The sequence below is a fragment of the Pomacea canaliculata genome, linkage group LG4 (genome assembly GCF_003073045.1).
Source record: "Pomacea canaliculata isolate SZHN2017 linkage group LG4, ASM307304v1, whole genome shotgun sequence".
Classification (NCBI taxonomy): domain Eukaryota; kingdom Metazoa; phylum Mollusca; class Gastropoda; order Architaenioglossa; family Ampullariidae; genus Pomacea; species Pomacea canaliculata.
Genome location: NC_037593.1, coordinates 10,793,743 through 10,804,563, shown reverse-complemented (window position 1 = coordinate 10,804,563; position 10,821 = coordinate 10,793,743). Strand labels below are relative to the sequence as shown.

Sequence of the window (10,821 nt, the reverse complement as noted above, 5' to 3'; positions counted from 1 at the left end):
ACGCCGAGCCAGGTTACATCACGACCAAGCAACCAGTCCTGTAAGCAGGTGGGTCATGCAGGAAAAAAGAAACACAGCCTGTCCCAGACGGGTTCTGAACCCTAGACGATCAATCCTTACTGAATTGATAACAGGCGCTAACTGTTGCGCCACCGAACCGTCCTTGATGACAGGGAAAGCAAGAAGGAAGTGACATAAAACATACGGGTTGCTAGGAGACAAACTCGAGTCACAGTAATGGCTGCCGAAGGTCTGCTGTCGAGCGTCTAGCAAAGAAAGATGGAGAGAGGGAGGAAGAAGATGTGGAGACAACCACGTACAGCTATGTTGCTGCATATTATTGTATTCTCTCTCTCTCTCTCGGCCCCACACACAAAAAAGTCAAAAACATACACGTATTCATATGGCACTGTCTTATTATTTTTTCCAACATGTCAAAAGATAGATTACAGACATTGCATGTACGACTGACGAGGCTAGTCATAAAGCAACCAAGGTGCATCCGGAATAATGAAAACAACACAGAAATATAACACTAACCATCAAATAAAACCCAACATGGTTGAACTTAACTACCTGATCGACACCAGAGTCCACAGGAAAACAAACCATCAAATCACAAGAATAAAACTCGTCACATAGTTGCTAACGCATGTGTAAATAGTAAATTCGGTAAATCACTGTGATGTTAACCTATGTAGCCTCCCGTCTGTTGTGGCCAAGTGTTTGGAGAGGGTTGTGGGAAATTTGTTTTCGAAAATATTACAGCATGAAGTTTTGAATTCGTCATAAAATACAAATTAACTACACAGGCTTTGTATATTTTCAATACGGTGACAGTTGTAAATCTTCCTGCAGTGAAATAAGTCTTAAAAGTAATTGCACTCCATTAAGCTTTTAAAACATCCACTAAGTAAGCCAGAAGTAAATTTTAACAAAACCCTGATGTTTATAATTACATTATGCAATTTCTTTGTTATTCTGTAGCTTCATATTATTCAGTGTGTCCAGGTGAACATGCACCTTATTGTTGACTCGCTTTCTCTCCAAAGGGCCATCACTCGAGATCATAATAGAGTCTACAAAAATGATCGCCTCCCTTTGTCACACAATTCCTCTTCACGAAAAACGTCTGGTGAATGTTCTGTCTGTCATGGTCCACGAAGCTAACATTTGTTTTGTATAAATTGTGTAACTAAGCAACCGGTTCAGGTGCGAAAGATAGGGGAACGCCAAATAGTTGTCATGTGAATTCTGCATCTTGTATTCAAGGGCCGTAAGAGGTGGGAGGAGGAGGGGAGATCACAACACAACTCTCGGTGCTCGCCAGCAAAGCAGTTAATGAGATTCTACGAGCGATGCTAATGAATGCATTTGCTGGCAAACTAATTTTCCGCGTTAATCTATAGAAAAAGATGTTTACAAAATACTTTTTACCGGTTTTGGTGTCATTCAAAAAGGAAGACGAGACGGGATTGCCGAGGTGCAAAATCTCAAATGTCATGGTCTGCTTTGTCTTTAGTGGCTCGAAATAGAGTCGGTCAATGATTATTGCCAGAAATAAATAAATAAATGATAACGCGACAAACTTATTGAAAGCATATTGTTGATATGTAAATTTCGGCGAGGTCCCTATTCAGCTTGGTGTGGTGGGGAATATTCGCTTTCAAATGTCTCGCCGAAACCTTACCATGATGCGTGCGGCTAAAGGAGGTTTCTCCTGACTTCCTTGATTTTGCCGACTGCTATGATTTGACAGTCACGTGCGCCTGACTCAGGAGTCACGATGATGCTTTGTCAGAGTGGTTATGGGACCATGACTATGAGCTGGGCGGTACACCTGCTGGCGGACCAGAACAGGTATTCACAGTCCCTCTTCGTCATCCGCCGACGCGTTTCACGGAGGTCAGAGTCCAATTGATCCTCACCTTCAAATTGATCTTCACCACTCCTGGCCATGAATTCGTTTCCTGACAACCCATCGTCTTCTGGACCTCGTGCGGGGTCTCCAGGCATGTACAGCACCACCGCCCACTCTAACCCCGATGCCGGGTTGACCCAGGAAGCGGTGATGGCGTCTTCATCGTTCTCGGCGAGCTCTCCGGAACTGGAAGAGCGAACTGTCCGCACTGGGTAGCCACCCTCTCTCAACGTGCCGACGAACACACTCTGGTCCAAAGTATCATTAAACCTCTCATAGCGATCGGTGTCTAGCTTGTACACCTCATCAACTCGTGAGTAGATGTCCTCCTTTTCCGAGTCCTTGCACAGAATGACGATGTCCTGGATGCTGAGACTCGCCGGCCCGTTTGTCGCAAGTTCCATCGCTGACATGGGCTGTTCTGTTGCAAGTGAGGTGTCCCTGCTACTGTCCAGCTCCACAGTAGAATCTGTGGTGCAGGCCGGGGCCAGGCCCAGCTTCTGTCGCAAGAATGTCAGGACTTCCATGGCACAGTCCTCGCACTGTAGAGGGAAAGCGACTTCCCTGGAGAAGGGATGTTTCTCGTGGAAAATAAACTTTGGTACTGGCCCCTCGGCTGGTAAGCCGGCCTCCACTCCACAAGTGGTGTAGTGAGGAGTTCTGGAGGGAAAACAGAATCTTCTCACTTTAGGAAAATGATTCATGTAAATATATCTTTGATGTGTGAATAAATTCTCCTGGTCTTTGCAAAGAGGAAGAAGGAAGGAGTGGTAGTTACATATCAGTCTCCAAACTGCACACAATCCACAAACACGACCAACTCCCCCTTTCTACATTCCCCATCCCTTTGCACATGCGCACACCATACAGGTATGAAAACAGCACCTACGCTTGGCAAAGGGAAGCAATGACACCTTATTTTTACCTGTCCCCGGAATAATCCATGAACTTTAGCACTCGCTGAACAGTCGGCGGACAGCGCAGGACTTTCTTCATCTCCACCTGCTCAAAGCCAGAAGGCGCGTTGACTCCCTCCAGCCCTGAAAACAAGAGCGTTGTGGTGCAGGCTGTGCAAGGGGTCTTACAGAGGTCAAGATATAGGTACTTGTATATTCCTAGCTCTTTAGATGCCAACATATCTGCTTTCGAAGTTGTACTGGTGTGTATTCTTGAGCGTTAAGTGGCAAGTGTGCACAGACCTAATTGTACAGGTGACAGAGAAAGACGTGTAAGCAGCCTTAGGATTTCAGGTGTGTAATTGTTCCTAGTTATCTCGGTGTCAGATACATACCAGCAGCCCAAATCTCGGACTGGGAAAACTTTTCTGTCAGGCATTCAAAGATCGGGTGATATTTGGCATAAACCTCATCAACACAAAAGTTGGTGGTCTCCCTTTCTGACTCAGGAATCAAGCGTGTCAGGGTGTCAAGGAAAGCCTGTGGGTCAAACGTCGTCAACCGGATGTTCACTATGACTGCCTGTTAAAGAAATGATAAAATTCTGGACATTCCCGATAACTGTCGGCTAAAGACAATTAGATTCACAAAGCAAAACCGTTAACAAAAGCAGAGATGAAATATAAGCGTGATTTAACAACTGACTGAAGTTTTCCAGTGGATTGTGATGGGTGAGAGATTATTATTACCTCAGATGACCTATTTTCTTAAAATATATTTAGTTATTAAATGCTTTTTAATTTTATCAGAAGGAAATTGCTATCTGAATTATAAACATTGAGTTTCGAGTAAACGACGCCATGAAAATATGGTTGACCCAAGCAAGGTCATGACGCATAACACGTACCCGACACCAAATATTTTATATATCGTTTTTAAACTTCTACCGCAAACATAGCCAGAGGGAAAGCTCACCTCCTTGTTGATATTACTAGCATCGAGCCTTTCATTCACGGCGTGGAGGAGGGCGTATCCTATTGGACTGCCCTCCACGTCATAGCTGACGTTTATGATGACGACGTTACAGCCTTGCGCCAGCCAGTAGCGGGCCCTGAGCGTCAGCATGACGGACTTGCCGGACCCCATGACGCCGTACATGTAGACGCGGGAGGAAGAGCTCAGGAGTAGGTCACTCTGAAACTTATGCAGAATCAAAGCCCGGAAGCGGGCGTTGACCTCAGCTACAGCTTCCGGCATGACCCTCACCTCGATCCGACCTTCGCTTTTGCTTCGGCTTGGGATTTCGACAGTGGAATAAAGGCAACAGTATCTGGGAGAGGAAATACTGGCATTAATGCAGACATATTCGCAAACACACACACCCACCCTCTCTCACACTCACACACACTCTCACACACACACACACACGTGGTCTAATGCAGACACTGATAAAGTAACAGAAACACGGGACAGGTGATTACCGGCCAACAATCTCTAGGTACTGATCTTCTGAGAGCCCTGTGTCGGTGTTTGACGATTCTTTCCTTTTCTGGCCCCAGTCCTTGAACCACAGAGAAAGGGCATCGCCTGTCCCTCCTTTACCCGACTCCCCCATGTCCACTGCGCATGCGCTTTCTGTGTCGGCATTTGACTGTTTTGCAGTTCCTTTGTTGTCTGATGAAAGTTCCTCAATTCCCAGGCTGCTATGTGACACAAGGTCAGCAGTTTCCCCATCGTCCGACGAAAGTCCAGCACCAGCAGTTTCCCTTTTATCTGACGAAAGCCGGGTAGTCCTCTTGCTTGCGAAGGGCGGCAACTCTTCCACACACAAGCACGCTGCCCAATAATCCATTAGAACTATTTTCTCTAGTTTCTGAAACAGATGCGGTATGGACCAAGTAAAGATTTAAAAATACATTTTATACTTCCGTCTATTTTGGACTTTTGCTTTAATAATGAAAGATCTGTGACATTACAAGCTCTGTAGTAAGTCAGTATACCTTACCTGCTTCAAGTTTGGATGTTTCTGGAACACGGAAGTCAGCAAATGTCGTGGGAGACAGGGCAGGGCCATGACGACACTGATTGGAGGGGACAGGTCAGAGAGCACGTGGCGGGCATTCGTCACTTCCCTTTCCATCTGATCCACGACCTTGTCCAGCACTATTTTCACTCGCCGCTCTTGCTCTCCATTCCGGACATCTTCGGGAGTCAGATCTGACAAAATAGAAGCTATATTTGGCAAAACAAACACGTGAGGAGTTTGATGGTGGAAAGGACACCGAAAAAGCAGAAGTTAAATCACTCATAACATTAGTTCACTCTATAAGAATTAGTCGTCCAAGGGTTAAAATCGACCAGAATAGCCCATGCAAGGATTAGTTTTATAGTTTTAGGACTGCTACAAACGCATTTATTATATGTCAGGATGCCTGTTGTACAGACACGAATACAGGTGCCAAAAGTATGCACCTGCAAAGTTGCTTCCCACGGACTTGACACAGATGATGATGACGCCATACAGCGGATGAACAAGAATAAGATCGTGTTCTCCTCGGCTCAGCGGTCTCTTCACGTCATTCGCACCTGCTCAGTAAGAAAAAGTGCCATCGACAACACAGGTAAAATAAGTGACACAAGCATATATACAGAAAGTGGTATCTACAGATACATGAAGGTATCACAGGTACAAAAGCACAACATACACAGTGTAGAACAAACCGCAGAGACTCACATTACAAAACGGTCATCGACATTTGTGATAAAAACACTGATTAACAGCTACTGCAGACTTACTTTTATCGAGTTTGTTCAGGTAGTTTTCAAACTTGGCTGAAGAAATAATGGCCACCTTCCAGTCCTCTCTGTCAACCAGAGCTTTCAGTCGCCTCAGTACACGGTGTTCAGCCTCTACCCCTCGCAGAAGGCTATCCTGACATCCTTGAACTTTGACCTGCGCACAAGTGACAGGATTCTATTTAAAAATGCTGTCCCGATCATCGCCAAAGGATTTTCAATGTACTTTCCCATTAGAGAAAAGCCAGTATCGCTTTTATATCTCATACATTGTGAAAATATGTCCGAAGTGTTCTAGGTTGCACTGGATTGTATCCATGGAAACGTCTATGTAGCGTTCACAGTTGAGTTTTTAGTCAGCACCATTAATCCTGATGCTTAGTGAGTCCACAATTACTAGAAAGGACGATAAGGCATATAAGTAGGTTCCTTTGGCCTGCCAGATTGTCTTTTTTATCAGCAGGTAACTTGAATGTAGAGATCGTTGCCTTACCTGTCAGTCGTTAGGGAACTGAGGTTCTAGAGATCACACTTTACTTGGGGATGGCTTTATGCTCTACTCTTCTCCATTGACGCTTTTGCCTTTCAACCTTTACAGATTTACAGTTTCAAACTTTCTTACTTACATTTTCCAGCACAGATATTTGCCGGTCGTTGAGACTGGCAGTCTCCTTAAAGTTCTTCAAGGTAGAATTTCGGTCGTAGAAAGTGAGGGGTGGAATGACAATAGTTTGATCTCTGTACTCGGGGTAAAAGTTTCGAGTGAACTGCTTGGTGTACTCTGCGAAGGGAATGCTCACTCCATCAAGGACAACCCGAAGCTCAGTTGGCGCCTGCAAGAAAGGGCAACCGTCTTCAGACATAAGTTTTAAACACTTGGTTTGGAACAGTTGTGAAGGAACATCTATAAGTTTTTGTCAGCTAACACTACTTTTCAGTCATTTCCTGTCACCATCACTGTCCTACTCTTAACACATTTATTTTCATTTGATGATCGTTCACCTCCATGAAAGCGAAAGACGACATCCGACATCCGGCGACAGCATGTTTACACAACAATGCTTGTGGAGAAACCTTCCATTCTCATTTAATACAATTATAAACTCTTCACTTTTTTTCAGAACAAAAAATGCATTTGAGTCAACGAAATGAAAAGGTGTCCAGAGATTTGCACGTTTTATGTTTCACATGCGCACACGTGCACCAACACCAAACGAAGCGACATCCATGCAATCACATCTTCATTCGATAAACAGAAAGGGAAACTCCAATCTATAATAAAGGTAACTGAAAATGTCACAGAATGTTCGAGAAAAAGTCAATAATAGAATAATTCGTCTCAGCTTACAAAGTTCTATGCTAAGGTTGGACAACAAAGCAAGCTTACCGGCAGGGCATTTGGCGCCAGCAGCCTTGAAAATTAAAAAAATAGACAAACAAGAAAACAAGTTAATGAAATGCATCAATTTGTACACATTTTGGTGGTGGTGGGGTGGTGGTGGTGCTGGTAAACCTTCTGAGTCCGTAAGGTTTGCTATTTATTTGTTTTGTTGTTGTTGTTTTCTTTTGACTGAATATTAATTATTAATTGGGAAATGGTTGATTTGTTATAATTTATAATCTTAATTAATTTCTGTAAATCATTTTGTTTGTTGAATACTTTTACATATTATATTTATTTTGTATTTTTGTTGGTGTTTATATCTCGTCAACAAGCCACTGGGTGTGTTTTATGCCGAGCCAGCGACTCAGGCTATATCCCGGCAAGGCAGCCAGCCCTGTAAACTTATCTACAGAGTGTATATTTCTTTCGTTTGTACCTCAAATTTTCCATTATTGTTAAATAATGCTCATTATTATAGTTTGCTGTATGAAAAAATCGTACGTTTACTAATAGATGCTGCAGTAAATTTAGAAATAAAGATGACTTCATTAGTCTAGTATCTTTCTGAGGGGAAGCTGCCCCCTTGCCCCCTCTCCCTGGTTTCTGCGCCACTGTCTTGTTTCTCGTTAGTTTATGAGCCTGGGTGGCCCTGAAACACTATCTTCCTTTCATTAGTTTATTGTTGGCTACCCCTGTCACTGCTTGCAAACAGTTCCCGCGACTTCTGATCATTTTCTGGGCTCTCCACCCCGCCACTCCTACCTCACCCCTCGTGCTGATCTAGTGACCTTTGCTTGTTCTTTTTTTCCCAGTCAAGGGCTCTGCTTCAGCGGCAGATTTATTAGTAAATTTGAGGGAAAGGCACATCGAGTATGCTTTACTCCTCTCTTCACATTCTTTAGGTGATGTCAACCTACATTCTGTGGACTATAACCACGAACATCTAACATATAAAGATTGTTGCATATAGTCCTTTAGCATCGTTGCATTCCCCTGTACAGAATGCTTCCGCTTTTAGGTTCAAATAAAATTTGGCCAACAGAAAACAAATTAAAGAAAATTAAACTGACATTTTTTTTATTCTCAAAATGTCAAACTTGTTCCTATAATAAATGAGCTTCTCATCACGTACGCCACGGGTTTGCATGTTCTTTTCTCTTTGAAAAACGTTTTAATTATCTATAACTGACATTTTTTACCATCACTAAAATCGTCACTTTTACCATCGCTAACAAACATTTTTTCACTACACACGTTTTCATTGTCACCAACAAGTATTGTAAATAGCAATACGTTAGCTTAGGAAGAGACAGAAATAGCGTCGTGACAAGCTGTAACTCAGGAAAGAATGAAGGAAAGGAAAAATAATGCTCACGTGTCACTTGATGTCTTCTTCTTCCCTTTTTTCCCTGCAAAAGTGACGTGCGACACATATAAAAACGGTGTAAATATGTATGTTGTAGCTGACAACTAACCAGTCATGGAAAAATGTAGATAGAACAAAAATAAAAATTAAAATGCACAAAAGGCAGACATTCTCGTACATAACTAGTGGCCACCTAAACACAGGACAGGAGCTTTTTTATCTCGTGTATTAGCATCGTAATTGTTTCATTTCTGTCGAACCGTCTGTAGTCTTGTTTGTTCTGTTTTGTTCTGTCCTTATGTCTGTCTCATAATCTCTCTCTTGATTTCTGTCGTTCGGTTTTTCTATTATTAGACGCTAAGCTTTTGAACCTTGTTCATCCTCCCTATTATACTATCACCAATGCAGAAAGATTTAAGTTGAATCAACACTCGACTATTATTCTTTGAGTTTTTTTGTTGTTTTTTTTTAAGGAGGGGGTATTACTGTTTATTTATTTAATGCTAAGCTCCTGTTGCAGATGTGTTCTTGTTTTCATCTTGTATTTTCTCATAAACTTCGCTGTGACGTGTTTGGGCGAACCCTTACGCCTTGTACTATAAATCAGAAATATTTCGCTATAAGCATCTATGATTTCTGTTGTAGCAACCCTGTGAGAGGAAGAGATTCTACAGCGGAAGTCATAAATTCTCATGAAGAACACACGACCTTAAGTCCACGCGTAATGTCTAAAAATAGAACGGGGTTTCCCTGCTGGCGTGACGCTTACGTGACGTGCTCCACATACCGCAACGACCACATGTGCGTGCTCCTCAGCCGTCCCCCAAACACACACACTGAGAGATAACCGCAAGCTTGAGCATACAAAAACGTACGTGCTGAACATTCACACGCTGAGAGAGGACGTTTCCGGAAGACAGGAAGGAAGGAATCAGAAGTGAGAGGAACTAGTGATAGTAACAACACGGCATGCTGTATGTGTATTGCACAATTACCTTTCGCTGGCATCTTACAATCGCTTTCCCTGTCCGTCGGTGTCAAGGGTGGGCGGCCTCGTCACTCTTACAGAACGTCCTGCCAACTCTGATGCAACACACGCGGCTGCTACTGGCAGCAAACAACAACAACAACAGCAACACTGCTTGTGCCGCTAACCAGACGTAAGAAATCCTCCATCACAAACTACCACCGTCCGTCATTGCATGTGTCCTCCCGACTCATTAGCATTTTTCTTTCTCGAAAATTGAGAGAACGCACAGCGTGCGCGCCACGCCGACCTCTCGAGGGCTGAGTGAACACGCGGCGCAGCTCTTCCCTTGGCTGCAACATCGATCATTAGCACCGACGACACTTCCAGGCAGGTGATTGGAGGAGCAAGTACCCGAGAAAGTGCTGACGTCATCCTCTCCAACGGCGAGACTACTATCTATCCACAGCACTCTGTCAATCAACGCTAGTTCCGTTTCCCTCTCACCCAGGATCCGCTGTTGCACAAAGAAGACAGTTTTTCGCCATTTCTTGGACATCCGCCAACATGTGTCGGGTGTTTACAGAAGGAGTCTAGCCGGGCGAGTGCTATTAAACTTTCTTAGCTTTACAACCTCTGAGGCTGAGACAATTTTATACCTTCGGTGGCTGTGCGTCACATTCCACATTTCTGGGAAAGGGGAACAGGGTGAGGCGGATACTGGAGAAGTTTTTAGCCACGCCGACAAATTGTGAAATAATATATTTATTTGCCTGGCACACCGAGTGCAAGTCTGTCGCACTACAGTCAACGCTGTTAGTGTTTTATCTGGAAAACAGCGCAAGATGTGTGAAGACACCAGAGCTGCTTGTCAACAAACAGATGATCAGCAGCTTTTTAGAATCAGCAACAGACTGTTATTAGATCGAAACACTTCTCTGTCAAAGATGGAATCTTGTGTGTGGTAGTGTAGTCACACTAAACCGACAATAAGTAAAACAAAAAGGGTGTCCGTTTCCATGGTTAAAAAAAAAGAGAAAAAATAAACAAAATGAGATTAAGATACAGCTAAAATGCTAAATGTGAGCACTCTCCCTATATGTATATATTTTTCTTTTTTCTGCTGGGGGGAATGGGGGAAAATGATTTGAGGAATAAAGAGAAAGAATTAATATTTTACCAGTCTCTGTAAACAAATGCAACGGCCCAAAAAAACAGCGTTCCCTATACGAGATATGAATCCAGGGCTGCAGACTCTCGCTGTGTTGTTGACCAGATGTGTAACACCCTCGATGTGTGTGTGTCCTGAACAAGAGTGCCGAATAATTTATTTTCTCCAGTTTTTAAAATCAAATTGTAATAGTTCCATATTTTTTCATCTGTGAAAATTTAAGTCTCCCTCATTACTTTCCTTTGTTCTAGGAGTAGTTATCTTCCCATAACGTCTAAACTAAACGTGTTTACAACATTCATTGTTGCATCCCCTCCTGC

General features: G+C 43.2%; 1 protein-coding gene across 1 annotated transcript; it reads right to left on the bottom strand.

The window, feature by feature from the left end:
• Nucleotides 1-398: 398 nt before the first annotated feature.
• On the bottom strand, nt 399-9,934 carry LOC112562586. The gene is made up of 12 exons (XM_025235903.1): nt 9,359-9,934; nt 8,373-8,406; nt 7,001-7,025; nt 6,240-6,446; nt 5,614-5,770; nt 5,290-5,403; nt 4,823-5,034; nt 4,299-4,690; nt 3,793-4,147; nt 3,213-3,399; nt 2,847-2,961; nt 399-2,581 (listed from the first exon to the last, which is right to left on the bottom strand). The coding sequence occupies exons 1-12, from the start codon at nt 9,369-9,371 to the stop codon at nt 1,807-1,809; spliced, it is 2,586 nt and encodes an 861-aa protein (XP_025091688.1). The 5' UTR covers nt 9,372-9,934; the 3' UTR covers nt 399-1,806.
• Nucleotides 9,935-10,821: the final 887 nt, after the last annotated feature.

Coding starts and splice junctions, on each gene's coding strand:
- LOC112562586 (XM_025235903.1), bottom strand. Junction 5,771..6,239: donor AAATATCTGTGCTGGAAAAT/GTAAGTAAGAAA, acceptor ACTTGTGCGCAG/GTCAAAGTTCAAGGATGTCA. Junction 4,691..4,822: donor AACATCCAAACTTGAAGCAG/GTAAGGTATACT, acceptor CATCTGTTTCAG/AAACTAGAGAAAATAGTTCT.